The sequence below is a fragment of the Vulpes vulpes genome, chromosome 14 (genome assembly GCF_048418805.1).
Source record: "Vulpes vulpes isolate BD-2025 chromosome 14, VulVul3, whole genome shotgun sequence".
NCBI classification, from domain to species: domain Eukaryota; kingdom Metazoa; phylum Chordata; class Mammalia; order Carnivora; family Canidae; genus Vulpes; species Vulpes vulpes.
This window is the reverse complement of record NC_132793.1, coordinates 99792126-99807100: the sequence shown is the minus strand read 5'-3', so window position 1 is coordinate 99807100 and position 14975 is coordinate 99792126. Positions and strand designations below refer to the sequence as shown.

The window sequence follows — 14975 nt, the reverse complement described above, 5'->3', positions numbered from 1 at the left end:
ATACATCTGGAATTAAGTGAAATTGTAAGAAGTCTCAGGAGGAGAAAATAAAGGTTTAAAAGAAAGGCAGAGTTCCAGCCCTGTGATCCTCAGAATTTTGCATCATACCACCAAAATATTTTAACAACTGTAGATAGCCTCACACATGAATTTTTTTTTTAATTTTTATTTGTTTATGATAGTCACACAGAGAGAGAGAGAGGCAGAGACACAGGCAGAGGGAGAAGCAGGCTCCATGCACCGGGAGCCCGACGTGGGATTTGATCCCGGGTCTCCAGGATCACGCCCTGGGCCAAAGGCAGGCGTCAAACCGCTGCGCCACCCAGAGATCCCCTCACACATGAATTTTTAAGTTGATCTTAAAATGTTCTTGCTGTTATATTTAAATAACTGCAGAAGATGCAATTTTCGGTGTATATTAAATATTGATTTTTAAAAATAAAATTATTATAAGCCTTTTTCCCCCAGCTTTATTGAAATACAATTGGCATATAACATTGTATAAGTTTATGGTGTATAACTCAACACCTTTAAACATAACCCAGGGAATCTAGATGCCATAGTAGTTGGTGTTCAGTATTTGATTATAAAAAGGAGAGAGCCAATTATGCCCATACTTTTGAAATTTTACATTGTTTCTTCTTATGTTCAAATTCATATATCTATTTTATCTCCTCCACAGAATTGTATCCTAGTGCAACATATTCCATTAACCGTCTTGTCATGCTTTGCTGCATTGAAAATATAATATGTATGTAAATTGGAATTATTTTTTATTTCTTGTGAACATATGACTCTATATGCTCAATTTTATAGTCCCTAGTAATCTTTTAGTAAAAATAAGTGAAGGTGGATCCATTATAGGTTAAATGTCCAAGAAAAAAAGAAGGATACGAAGGATCATGAGTAACTTAAGAAAAATATTTTGAAAGAGACCAAAATAAAACAAACAGTAGAAAAAATAAAGGAGGAACATTGCAATTGCTGAAATAATTGAAGCTGTAAAAAAAAAAAAAAAAAAAAAAAAAATTCCTAGAACAGAAATTTAAACTTTGTTAGACATAGTTGAGGAATTCTCCAAGAAAGTAGAATAAATAGATGAAAGTAGGAAAATGGGAGAGAAATGATTAAAAAAAAAAATCAGAGAATTTGCCCAGGAAATCCAATATCTGGTTGTTTCCAGAAGGTGCAGTAGAGAAAATGACAGGGAGGAAATAATGTAAATAGTTTTCTGGTCCTGAAGAACATAATTTCTAGATTGGCAGGACCTTTCATTAGTGTGTTGGGGCTGGCTCATAATGGCTCATGAAGAGCCAGTTAAGCTATCAGGAATTTTTGCAAGCTGTTGCCAAAAGTGGTCATTATTAAAAATTAATTATTTCCTAGTTATTTTACTATTATTCTCTTGAGTTTATATGCATATTTTATCTATATGGTGAAAATACAGTATAGTTGTGTGCTACTGCTCATCTTCAGACAGCTCCACATTCAGTGATGTCACATTGGTACCCTGAAATTGACCACAGCAGTAGGATTTACAGCACAGAAAGTGGCAAGTGCTGTAAATCATGGCTTTTGCCCTCAGATAAAAAGTTATTAAATCTTTATTAGGCAGTCTCCAGTTCCATCAAGTACCCAGTGAGAAAAAGACCCATACTGAGGCATATCATGAAATTCTGAGACATTGTGGGAATGCCTGGGTGGCTCAGTTGGTAGGGTGTCTGACCAGTATTTTTCTTTTTTTTTTAAGATTTTATCTATTTATTTGACAGAGCAGCAGTGGGAAAGGGAGAAGCCTGAGCAGGGAGTCTGACGTGAGGCTCCATCCCAGAACCCTGGGATCATTACCTGAGATGAAGCCAGATGCTTAGCCAACTGAGCCACCCAGGAACCCCTAGAGTGTCTCACTCTTGATTTTGGTTCAGGTCATGGCTCAGGTCATGTGAGATCAAGCCCCACATTGGGCTCAAAGTAGAGCCTGCTAAGGATTCTCTTTCTCCCTCTCTTTGCCCCTCCCCCCTAAATAAATAAATAAAATCTTTTAAAATGAAATTTTGGAACATTGAGGATAAATTGAAAATTATAAAAACTTGCAGAAAGAACATACATTTCACATGTCAAAAAATAAGTCATCAGAATGGTATTGGACTTAATAATAACACTGAAAGCTTGTAGCCAATAAAATCATGCATTCTGTGAAAAAAAAAATGATATCCAATCTAGAATTATATATCCTATAGGATGGAATAAAGACCTTTTCAGACATGAAAGTTCTCAAAAAATTACCTCTCATGTACCTTTTCTAAGAGAGCCTCTGGAAAATGTGTTTTCCACACAAATCATAAAATATGGTAACAGGAAATAGTCTGAAATTGTGTAGTTGGGTGAAACTGATGGTTTAGGAAAAGATAAGAAGAATTGATTATACAAGAGGTTGTGGGATCTAATACCTAGGGAGGAGGTTCTGTGGTGCTGGGAGGATAAACTCTGCAAATTTAGAAATACTCATGAATTGAAAGAGTCACCTGGACAGAGTAAGAGTGAGCCAGGGGACATCACAGGGATGACTGCCTCATCTTTTTCTCAATGGGGAGCATGGAGAGTGGAGGTAGTGGTGCTGCTGGGGAAGACGAACTGCTTCAACCTCCAGAGGTTGTCCTGGAGGCTTTGACTTAGGATCATCATATAGCTGTGGGCCGGCCAGCCCCCATGGTTTGAAGCCAGTGAGCCAGGCAAGGCATAGTGTGGATTATGAGAGGAGGTAGTAGGGGTGCCTAGGTGGCTCTCAGTGGGTTAAGTGTCTGCCTTGGCTCAGGTCATGATCAGAGTCCCTGGGATCAAACCCCATGTCAGGCTCCCTGCTCAGTGGAGAGTCTGCTTCCTTTCCCTCTGCCACTCCCTGCCCTTGCTTGTGCATGCTTTCTCTCTCTCAAATAAAATCTTAAAAAAAAAAAGAGAGAGGTAGTATTAGAACTTGGCTGAAAAGAAGCTGAAAACCAAAAACCTCAGGATCTTTGATTCAAGCTCATTCAAAAGGGAAAGAAAGAAATTCTCCTTGGCCCAAGATTTAATGTTATGATTGACACCGAGGCTGTGAAAATTAGTCTCAAGAGGAGTAACGGAAAAGCAGTATTGATAGCTTGGCTGTCTTCGAGGGAAATAAAATTATTGATCTCCATCCAGCATCAAAGGTTAATGGTAAAGACAGAATCCATCTCATCAAGTTTTCTGGCCTCCACAAATTTGGGAGCATTCAAGTTTTAAAATTTATTTCATTAGTTTTCATTCCATTAATTTCAGGCATGAGATGTTATGTTTTTTCCTGGACTAAAAAATTATTTTCCCCTTGAATTTTAAACCATATGATCTGCTTTGATATGACAGAGAGAAAAAGAGAGACAGAGACACAGGCAGAGGGAGAAGCAGGCTCCATGCAGGGGTCCTGATGTGGGACTCCAGGATCATATCCCAGGCCAAAGGTGGTGCCAAACCGCTGGGTCACCGGGGCTGCTCTGTATCCTGTTTCTTTTACTTACCGTTATGGTAAACATTTCCTCTGTTACCATGTAATCTTTGAAAATCACAGTTTTCCATTAGGTTTTTAATTTTCTGTCAATTTATCATAAAGAACGCTGTATTGAATGTGCACAGATATTTTTCTGCATATGGGATTGCTTGCTTAGGGTAAATTTCTGGAAGTGTAGAAATACTTGGTGACGGGATATGTATTTAGTGTTCATGACAGTTGTGAAAAATGATTGCTTTGTTATTATTACTACAAATAAGTGAGATACGTGATTGTGTCTGCGTTACTATTCTTTAGATACTGGTGTTTCTGTGGGAGTACAGGTAGCTAGCTCTGAGCCTGAAACAAGGAATGAATAATTTGTCGAAAGTTTTGATGAAAGTTGGCTTATCACTGATCCTGAGAGGAGTCAGAGGCTGCTCTTCTCCACGAGATCCTCTGTTCTCTATAACTCCTTTCTAATGCAAGGTGAAGCTGTTATTTGGGGGAAGTAGATTTGAGTAGAAATGTTGTCATAGAATAGTTATGCTCGTTTTAAACTTGTTTGGAAAGTCTTTGTTAACTTTTCTAAAGTAATTTAATGTTCCCATTTCAAATTCTGTTTTCTGCTTTTTGAGAATATTTGTAGCCAGGCCAACTTGTGATGTGTGAGTTCTGTCTGACTTCCTTCACTATCTAGATTTCTATTTACAGAATGAGTTGTTTTTAGACGTGTTTTATCAGTTTAAAATCCAAGGCAGCATTGTGTGCCTGCTAACACAGCCTTCCTCACTGGTGCTTTATTTTAGGTTTAAAGACACTATTGTAAATGCCAAGTATGGAGGGCACACGGAGGCAGTACGCCGACTACTGGGTCAGCTCCCCATCAGTGCCCAGTCTTACAGTGGTAGCCCCTACCTTGATCTGTCTCTCTTCAGCTACGATGACAAGTGGGTGTCTGTCATGGAGCGACCTAAGACTTGTGGAGATCACCCTATCAGGTATACCGTCACTGCTTCAGCTGCTAACTGCCTGAGGGCTAAAGATGGCCCACTTTCCACCTCTTCTTCTTGGACCTCATTTCACTGTGATTGTGTCCACTTGTACTCATGGGTCGAATTGGAAGGATAGGCTATTTCTATAATGTGAGTGCTTTTGATCATGTAGGCCCTGGTCTCATAAATGAAGGAGTTCTGCTCTCCCTGGTCTCATAAATGAAGGAGTTCTGCTCTTTGCTTCTCATCAGAACATCCAATCCAGATAAGTGTTGTTCCTTTTTAAAGGTATCCAGGGTAGGAAACCGCATTCCATTTCATGATAGTGTTTATAGTTGAGACTTTATAATTTTATTTCACTCAAATTATTTTATCTCCTCATGTTACCTAGTAGAAAAGATAGCAGAGATAATTTGGGAAATAGGCAGGTTTTGGAGAAACTCCTTGCTTCCTCACTTGAGAAATTTTGGAATGTAAACTACTGCATTATTGCTATAGAATGTCTTAGAATCAGTCCTTCCCTTACAAATGTCCATTCCCCAGTCTCCCATTCTCTCCATTTTGGGAGCTTGTGATGTTCTGTGTACTATGTTAGGTACTAGGGAGAGTAACTGGAACCTCCACTGCAGGGTGATTTCAGGGGATGTGTGTCCCTGGAACCTTGGGCTGAAGAGCGAAAGGCCTTTTTCACTCTGCAAAAGGTGGTAGGCAATGTTTCACGATCCAGCTTTGTTGTGTATTAAATAGGTTTGTGTAACACATTCTGTACAGTTAATCACAGTTCGTGGTATTTCCTTTGGGAAATTGCAGTCATGTTCCAAAAGCCAGTTAACTTTTTTTTTTTTTTAATTATAGAAAGCTTTAAACCTATAAAATGGGAGAGTATAGTGAACCTGCATATACCCACCATCCAGTTTTAACAGTTATCAACTCATTTTTAACGTTGTTATCTCTTACCACACCCTGCCCCCAACTGCCACCCTTGATTATTCCGAAGCAAAACCCAGATTTCATAGCATTATACTCAGATTTTGGTATGAATTTCTAAGACATAAAGACTTAGAAAAAATACAACCATTATTGTATCTTAAGAAAATTATCAAAAATTAATTAAGATCACCAAGTACTTAATTTTCACGTTTTCCTGTTGTTTTGTAAATATTTTTTTTATGGTTCCAATTTGTTCCCATCAGGATCTAAACAAGGTTCATACATTGCCTTTGGTCGCTACTCCCTTAAATCCATTTTATCCTATAGGTTCTGCTTCCCTCTTATTTTCCTTGCAGTGAAATTGTCCTGTAGTGTTACCCACATTCTGGTGTCTGCACACTATCCCTGGAGTAGTATTTATGATTTTTCTCATTCTCCCACATTTCCTGTGAACTGGTAGTTAGATGTAGAAGCTCAAACAACTCACTTTACCTTACAAGCCCTTTGTGTGTTGGAGACTGTGTGGGTAAGGTGAATATGGTTTTCCCATGTAAAAGCATATCATGGACTTCATGTGATATTGTCAAAGTAGCATGGGATACATTCCTCTCCTTTCTAACCTACCTTTCTAATTTGAAAAGAATAACCTAAGTAACAAATTTGGAAGTGGCTATTGCCCCTAACTAAGGGAATTTTTCACTTATTTTTAATTTAAAATGAGAAATATGAGGATATTAAAGGCATTGGAGGAAGAAATGCCATGACTTGACCACCTGTATTATGTGTTCCATTCTGGTCTTTGTCAGTATGCATGCTTACATGTACATTGTTGTCATCCTGGTTAGCATCATCCTTTGTAGTCTGCTTTTCTTTTTTTTTTTTTTATTATTTATTTATGATAGTCATACAGAGAGAGAGAGAGAGAGAGGCAGAGACATAGGCAGAGGGAGAAGCAGGCTCCATGCACCGGGAGCCTGACGTGGGATTCGATCCCGGGTCTCCAGGATCGCGCCCTAGGCCAAAGGCAGGCGCCAAACCGCTGCGCCACCCAGGGATCCCTGCTTTTCTTTTAGAAATGTTTTTTCATGTTGTTCATAGTCCTCAGAGTTAGAGTCTTAATGACGGCATATTATTCCCTCAGTTAGTTGTACCACAATTGATTGAACTAGTCCCCTGTCACTGAACCTTAATTATGTCCTGCATTTTTACATTGGAGCTGCACTAGAGTAGCTGTCTTTATTCATACACTATGTTCTCCATTTAAATTAAATTCTGAGGATGTAAATTCTTGGAAATGGAGTTACTGAGTCAGAGGCTATTAATATCTTTATGTCTACCATGTGTTTGCTTTCCAAAAGGGAAGTTATAGAGCTCTTCATTTTCTAGGACTTTCCCTAATTCAGCCCCAACCCCACTGAACATCTCTAGTTCCCAATACCCTACGGTGTTTATTTTTACATATGGGAAAATGTCTTAAAGTATGAGGTTGAATGGAAGTATTCGATGAAAAATTAAAGGCTACTTAGTATTTTGTTTTTATCTGTGAAAAGAGGAACCTTCTAAAAGAATTTATTATTATTAGCACCATGCTCTAACCCACTGAGCTAACTGGCCAGGTGGTAAGAGTTTATTCTTAAAAGTGAAAAACTCAAATATGGGCTGAGATCTGCACTGTCGTGTACAGCAGCCACTCACCACGGATTGAGTGGTGGATTGTTAAACATTTACAATGTGACTAGTCCAAGTTGAGATATGCTTAAGTGTCACACATCAGATTTCAAAGGCTTAATAAAAAAAAAAAAGTGAAATATCTCATTAATATTTGTTTACCTGGGTTACAGATTAGATACCAGGATTGGGTTAAATAAAGTATATTATTAAAATTAATTTCACCTTTTTCTTTTTAACTTTCTTAATGTGGCTACCTGGAAATTTAAAAGTATACATGTGGCTTAATTTCATTTCTAGCCCTGGCCTAGACAGTCTTGGGTCAGCTTTTCTGGAAAAGGGGAAGCTGTAGTTAAGGCTGTAACTAAGGGTCATCTTGGGAAAGAGAAATGATCCAATGACTTAGGACAGCACAGTAAAATTCATAATGACCCTGTGCATAAAATGAGTTGCTCAAAGGCAGTTTTGCGGTTCCAATAACTTGGGGCTGATGTAAGAGGAGATAGTGTAAGATTAAAAAATGAGTTGCCACATTCCTGTGCTGTGCAGATTTGTAGATGGTGGTGAATATCTGTACCATCCTCTCTTTCTCTCCTTGTTCTGTTTAGGTTCTATGCCCGGGACTCTGGTCTGCTCAAGTTTGAGATCCAGGCAGGCTTGCTTGGCCGCCCCATCAACCACACAGTGCGACGCCTTGTTGCCTTCACCTTTCACCCTTTTGAGCCTTTCGCTATTTCAGTGCAGAGGACTAATGCTGAGTATGTTGTCAACTTCCATATGCGACACTGCTGCACGTAGGTGCCTCACCAAAGTCCGGTTATCTGGTCTTCCAAGACATTCCCCCCTTCTCATCTCAAGGGGACTCTGAAGCAAAAGCTCCCGACTACCAGCTTTGTTGGTTCCAGACTGTAATACCTCAGATGGGGAGAGTTGGAGAAAGGAGTGAGGGTGTCTCAGTCTAATAGAATCTTTATCATATTCAACTACTACTGGTTGATGGAAAGTCATCTGGTCTTTACCTTGTGGGAATGTCTAGCATTAATTAAGTCTGTTTAATTTTTGTTTTATATTGCATTTTATTGCTATGAAGATGAGAGCATTACCCCTTCCCCCTTGGCATCTGTTCTTTGGCATTATGGTATGCAGTCTGAAGCAGGGATGTCTTGTTTACTCACAGGAACTGTGTACGTCCTTTCCACGTAGCCAACAACAGGGCTGTCTTTATAAAAAAAGAATAATAATAAAGCCTTGGTATTTTCTTACTTAAATATATCCCGTTTGATGATTGCCTTATGTCCTGATCTCACCAAATGCTTCTCACATCCGTGGGTTCTGGGAAGGACTGTGAAAGGGGCCAGAGGCCATGGCTCCAGCGGCCACCCTTGGGAGAACTTAGTGGTGTGTGCCTGCATGGAAGACTATTCTCTGCCAGGACTGTTTTCTTCCCTGGGGTTTTCTCCTGGTAATTGTTACAGCTGGAGGAACTGGGCATAATTGCATGTTGTCATGTGGAAGCATGCTCCCATCTGTACCATCTGTGTCATGCAGGTGGAAGAGTGAGCAGTTCTCTTTGGCCATAGCAGATACAAACACTGTGTGGCACGTACGGCGATTGGGGAGCTCTAGCTGGCAGACACCAGGCGTCTCTAAAGAGATCAGACCGGTTGTGCCCGGACGGCTGAGCCATTGCAGCTCCTACAGACGCTTGCTGGGCCCCAGCCCACCCCCTTCTATATGGTCTCAGCTAGTGTCCTCCAGTGGGCTTGTCAGGCTGTTTATGTTTCATCTGCATAATGTATCCACTGTTTATGTAGTAAGCTTGTTCAGTAACATCTGACTTTGAAAGCAGCCTGGAAATGCTGGGTTTCAGAGCAGGTTGTGAAAGGAGCCATGGATGCAAACAGATGGATTCTGTATCCCTCTGCCATCCAGATTGACATCCCTTGGGAACATGACAAATGTAATATGAGATACTGAGCCCCACTAAAAGCAGTTCAGTTAATTTCATCATCTTCAATATTGAACAACTAAATTCATTCTCATTTGGCATTCAGTACAGGATTTGAGCACTTACTATGAATCAGGTAGATGCTGTGCTACTATGTGAAGGATGAAGAGAGAAATAGACAAATAAAGAGAATTCTAGTGCAAAATGACAAAAGCCCCCATAGTGGTTACTTGGGGATAGTGGAGGAGGATGAAGGAGAGGTGGAGAAGGAAAGCTATCCTGGAAGGATACCCTGGAAGGGCCATTGGAGCTGAATAAATGGAAGCATGTCCTGTGAACCAGGGCAGAGGACAGACATTTCAGGGAGAGCTCCAGCATGTGTCCCAAAGACACACTAGCATGGACAGGGCCATTGGGGCTGTGGAATGATAACTAACATGGCTGAGCACAAGCTATGGGGGAGGCCAGGGGAATGTGACTGAATCACAGAAGTCTGGCGCACAGTGCTAGAATTTTGTGCAGTGGAAGACCTACTCCGAATTTCACAAAGACCATCGTTAGCAGCCTGGAAGATGGTTTGGGGGAACTAGAGACTGGAGATTGGCTGACAGACCAGTGGTAGTAATCCAAAGGGAAATGGGAGAGAGGATGACATCCCTGGGCATCGGGAAGGGTGAAATACTGATTCTTCAAAGGTTATAACAACATCAGGGTCCCACAGCAGTCACACATATGTGGGACTCAGAGAATCTTCCTTTGTAGATGTACCTTACCTGCAGCTTTATCTTTGCACTGGGTTGCTCGACTGCACCTGAGGGACTCAGCAGCATGGAAGGAGCATGGCGTGTGAAGTTGCTGGGGTCTCAGTGTGAATCCCCCCACTTCCACCCATTAGCTGTGTGATCCTGGGCCCATTCCCTAATCTTTCTGAAGCTTAATTTGTACTTCCTTCCACCTTACTCATCCACTCTCCTAGTCAAATCTTAGGTCTTTCATCACGTCTGCCTACTGAGCAATCCTCATGTACCTTCCTTGTATGCTTACTCTCCCTCTCCCTGGAATTGCCGATTGACACCTTCGTTTCTCTTCAAAACCCCTCCTGTTTCTCATGATCACCTTGCCACTGACTCCATGACAGCAAGAGAAACAATTGGATGGGAATTTCCTTATCTTTCACCATATCAACCATGTGACTTGCATATGCACTCCTTCCAGAGTGAAAGAGCCCTACTTCTATAAAAGGCCAACTCCTCTACCTGTTCACTGGGTCCTCTCTCCTCTTGACTTCTCAATGTCCTCCCTTCTGCAATGATTTTTTTCTGCATCTTTCTCTTGATAGGTCATTTCAGTCAGTGCATTAGATGCCCTCTAGGATCTTTCTATAAATACCTGCTTTGGCCTCTGTTTTAGTTACCGTTAGTTATCACCCGTCTCTCTGTTACCCCTCACAGAAAAACTTCTTGGAAGAGTTGTTGAAATTAAATGTTGTCACCCCACCACCCATTTTTCCTCAGCCCACTGCAGGTAGATTGTAGTGCTCACACCCACTGAACTACTTGTCTAGGCACCAGTGACTTCGTGTTGCCAGTTCAGCACTCATCTCCTGTCCCTCTTCTACTCAGCCTCCCATCATTGGGCATGATTCATTTCTTAATCAAGAAACACTCGCTTCTCTAGGTTTCCATGAGTACATGTTTCTGGTTTTCTTCCTATCTTGCTGATTGTTGCTTCTTGGTCCCTTTGCTGTCTTTTCTTCTTCGATTCTATGTTTAGATGCTAAGTACCCCCGCCCTTGGCCTTGGAACCTCACTTCATTTCTTCTGTATATAAATTCTTTAATTGATTTCTTGCATTCCCCAGGTTTCAAATTCTATCCATATGCTGATGAGTCTCAAAACTGTAACTCCAGCCCTGACCTCTTCATTCACCTCCAAATTCATATTCCCATGGCTTACATGGCATCTTCATTTGAATATCTAATAGATACTTCTTTTTTTCTTTGTAAACTTTTCTTTTCTTTTTTTTTTTTTTTTTTTAAGGATTTTATTTATTCATTCATAGAGACACAGAGAGAGAGGCAGAGACACAGGCAGAGGGAGAAGCAGGCCCCATGCAGAAAGCCCCATGCGGACTCCATCCCAGGTCTCCAGGATCACACCCTGGGCTGCAGGCGGCGCTAAACCGCTGCGCCACTGGGGCTGCCCCTCTAATAGATATTTCAAAACCACACCCAAAGCAATGGTCTTGATCCCATCCACCCATCTCCACCTCCAACCTGTTTTTCCTTCAAGAATTCCCATATGGCTTCAGTGTCTACCCTTTGACTTCAGGCAAAAACTTAAGAACTGTTTTCGATTTTCTTTTTTTCTATCCCCCTCCACTCCCTGCACTGCTTGCACCTCTGACTTCACTCTGGGGATGTGCCCTGAGCAATCTAAACCAGGCATGGTAATCCTGTACTCCTTGTTAGTGACCAGAACTAGAACTTTGGTCGATAGCAATTGGCAGGAGGGATTGGTTTATGATTGTCATGTGATAAATCAGGTCAATGATACTGTGAGGTAGAGGAACTGTTGGGGGAACCCTTCTCTTTTGAAAATGTCAGTGAGGAACCGTGTGGCCCAAGTTCCACTCTCCACCGCCCTATGATCCTGTTCGAAGTTAGCCCGAGAAGGAAGTTAACCTGGAGGGCAGAATGGAGAGAAAAGAACCCAGATCATAGATGACATAGTTGGTTGACTGGATCACACAATGCTGAAACCCACCCTATAGCTAGATTTCCAGTCCTGTGAGACAGTAAGTTTCCATACTGTTTAAGCCACTTCGAATTGGTTTTTTTGTTTCTTATAATTGAAAGCAAAGTAATAGATGCAAAGAGAAAGGCAAGTCCCCTGGGGAAAGACTCATGAAATTCCTGCTGGCTAGGTTCTTAGATTGGGTTTGAAAAGGCCTGACTGTGATTCCTGTTCTTTGATTTCTGTGGGATTCCTGGCTCCCCTAGAGCCCCCTGCATCCATACCTCAGGTGGCCTCTTGTACCTGAAAGGATGTAACTAAAATGAGAAAGCATTCAGCCCATTGAGCACTTGACCCATATGAACTTCGCAACCCCTATGTCTTCATATTAACTTTGTTTCTAAGGAATTTAAGGCCACTCTTGGTAAATTCTAGTGCCTTCTCTCTACAGATATGCAGTGAATCTCAATCTTTGGAGAAATAAGTTCTTTGCATCCAAAATGTTTAAGAAAAGTAGAGACTTCTGGGAATATATCTTTCAGATTTAATTCTTCCTGAAACTCTCCTCTCTTCCCTACTCTGCAGGGTTTGGCATGTCAACGATTCGTGCCAAGCTGCCCTGGACCTTTGAAAGGCTCCATTTAAATTTAGCAAAACCTCTTTCATTCTGAGTCCTTGTAGAGAAGCACAGTGTAAATCATTGAAAAGCCTAAATTAGATAATTTTTAAAAGAACGATAGCTTCATTATTTTCAAGTACACAGAGTAACTCCATCTCATCCATGAAGTGTTCCTTTGTAGAAGCCCTTAGAGACTTTTCCTTAATGAATGGATTATAATTATTGGTAATCAGCATAACAGTTCTCTGCGCTACGTGCTTCAAAAGGAATTGACCATATTAAGTGATTTTGATGTTCCAGAGGGCAATTTTATTTACAACATTCATCTGCTCAGTGTATACCCTTTATAGCTATAAACCTCTGTTTAAAAAAAAACAAAGAACAAAAAACTTCTGATGGCTCTCTCCATCATATAGGACATTTGATTACCAAAGGCAGAAATAATGTAGGAGGAGAGACATACATAGTGGGACTCATTCTTTACTCATGGTGTCCTGACAGAAGAACCCCAGGAACAGCTCAGGCTGGCAAGTGCAGCCAATACAAATGCTGAGCTTGATAAAAGAACTTTACTGAGTTTCCATTCCTCCGTAACATGGGGCTGATGTTTACTTTGCAGGGCTGATGTGAGCACTAAATGACTATTAATTAAGCTCTTCATACAGTAAGTACTCAATACATGCTAGCTGCCTTTCTCTCTCTAGATTGCTTGATCTGTGTGGGAGGCTCATGCCTCTTTAATATCACAGAGACCACCCAGTCCTGGTAGTGCCTCTCCATTCCTTGCTGACCAAGAAACACAAACTTGCCCCTTCTCCACACCCACCCTGCACAAGAGACTGGTGGCTTGGCTTTGGAGGTGGTGCCATTCTGCTGCTATGGCCTCTGTCCCCAGCATACCCCCGTCTGAGAAGATGAGAACATCCCTAGCCCTCTTTGCAGCCAAACACATTGGACTTAGAGGAGCCGTGTTTGCTGAGTTTATTGTTGTCAATTGTGAACATGTATTAAGCATTTACGATGTGGCATGAAGCTATGTAAGCACCTTATGCTGGAAGGTATTCCTTCGTTTCATCCATTCTGAGATACATTTCTCAGCATTGGAGCATGTCTAATACCAATGTCTTATCGGTGGTGCTAGACCATGACTTGACATCACTACTGTTGTCACCTGTGCATGTGAAGGCTGGGCTTGCTCTTCTTATTGTCACATCCCTGTTGAGTAAATGCCCTGTGAATACCATGTGTGTTAAATGTACATGCTATTTAAAATATCTTCAAAAAAAGATTATGCTGTGATTTGGTACTGAAATGAAAGGTTATTTTGTATATAGAAAAGTATGGAAGCAGAGCAGTGTGGTTAATTTTGGTCTCAATGAAGTAAAGTTTTGCACTGAAGGAATGAACATGAGGCCATATCTCTTTGCAAAACGCAATCAAGAGCTTTTAGGAACTAAGAAAGAAAGCAAGGTAACCACTGGCAAATGAGATTTTATTGACAGGCTGAGATTCGTGCAGAAGGACTGCCTGTCAAACACCCAACAAGGCACGTGAATGAAGGGAAAGCTATCACATGCCTTGGAATAAATGGAAGAAGTTTTAATGGAATAAGAGGCCTGGTGTGATCGATTCATGCAAAGCACAGGACTAATCATTAAGGTGTGAACCAATTTGTCAGAAACTTCATGCTGACTTTGAACAGAAGCTGATTAACTTCCAGGGGCCACATGATTCCAAATAGGAAGAAGGTGAAACTATAGCTGAAGTCAAATGAGAAGTGCTGATGACTCGGGGTTCATAACATGCCCCTAATGCCTCTAAAAAAAAAAAACCAGCCTGAAATGCTCTTCGGATAAATATATGTTTTAGGGGTACTATGACTTGTTTTAATCCAACACACAGACATGGAAGTGACTGTCACAAGGAAGAAGTCTGTTTGACTTACAGGCCTCTAGAAACAGGACGTGAGGGATGACTTGCTTCCATGGGGAAGCACCTGGGTCACTCAGGAGATAAGGGGAGCCAGGGGAAATGTGGGTGAGAGCCTTTATTATGGTTTCTGCAGGAAGGAACAGACAAGGCAAGCTGAGTAGGTTTGGGATTGGCTAATTGGAATAATTTTGATGGGCTCTGGAACATAGTGACTGTCCCTAGTTGTCTGATACTTGGCTCTGAGGTATTAGGGCAGCTGGATAGTGGCCCAGGATGTAAGAGCACTATAGAGGAGGTGGCTGGGGTATTGGCTCTGTATTGATTGGTTTGCATAGAAAGTCACATTCCTAAGGGGGTTGTTACTATCTCTAGGAATTAGCTAACCCTGGGAGGGGTGGTCCCTATAGGGTAAGTGAAATCCTAACATGTCAAAGCATCAAAAAATAAAAGGAATGGTTAATACAGTATAAAATAGTAGTTCCAACTAATAAGAAAGCATTGTCATGGTATAATTATCTGGGTTCTTTTTTGTTTGTTAGTGGCACATCGTTGGTAGCCAGCCTCCAAGATGGCCCACAGTGAGCCCACCTCTTAGGTTCATGCTCTTGTGTAGTTCCCTCTTACATTGTATCTGGGTTTCTCT

At 41.2% G+C, this 14975-nt stretch overlaps 1 protein-coding gene across 14 annotated transcripts in view; it reads left to right on the top strand.

Moving 5' to 3' along the window:
• DET1 (DET1 partner of COP1 E3 ubiquitin ligase) overlaps window positions 1–14975 on the top strand; it is a 48840-nt gene that overhangs the window by 12055 nt on the left and 21810 nt on the right. For 7 of the 14 annotated variants that reach the window (XM_026001247.2, XM_072737264.1, XM_026001221.2 and 4 more), the window contains 2 exons: window positions 4315–4506; window positions 7707–8366. The exons of 1 other annotated variant lie outside the window; for it this stretch is intronic. In XM_026001247.2, coding sequence (XP_025857032.1) covers window positions 4315–4506; window positions 7707–7896 — 382 coding nt within the window. In that variant the 3' untranslated portion in view covers window positions 7897–8366. Of the gene's footprint in view, window positions 1–4314; window positions 4507–7706; window positions 8367–14975 lie in introns of those variants that run through there. 6 more of the 14 variants (XM_072737270.1, XM_026001230.2, XM_072737269.1 and 3 more) reach the window with 1 other exon arrangement.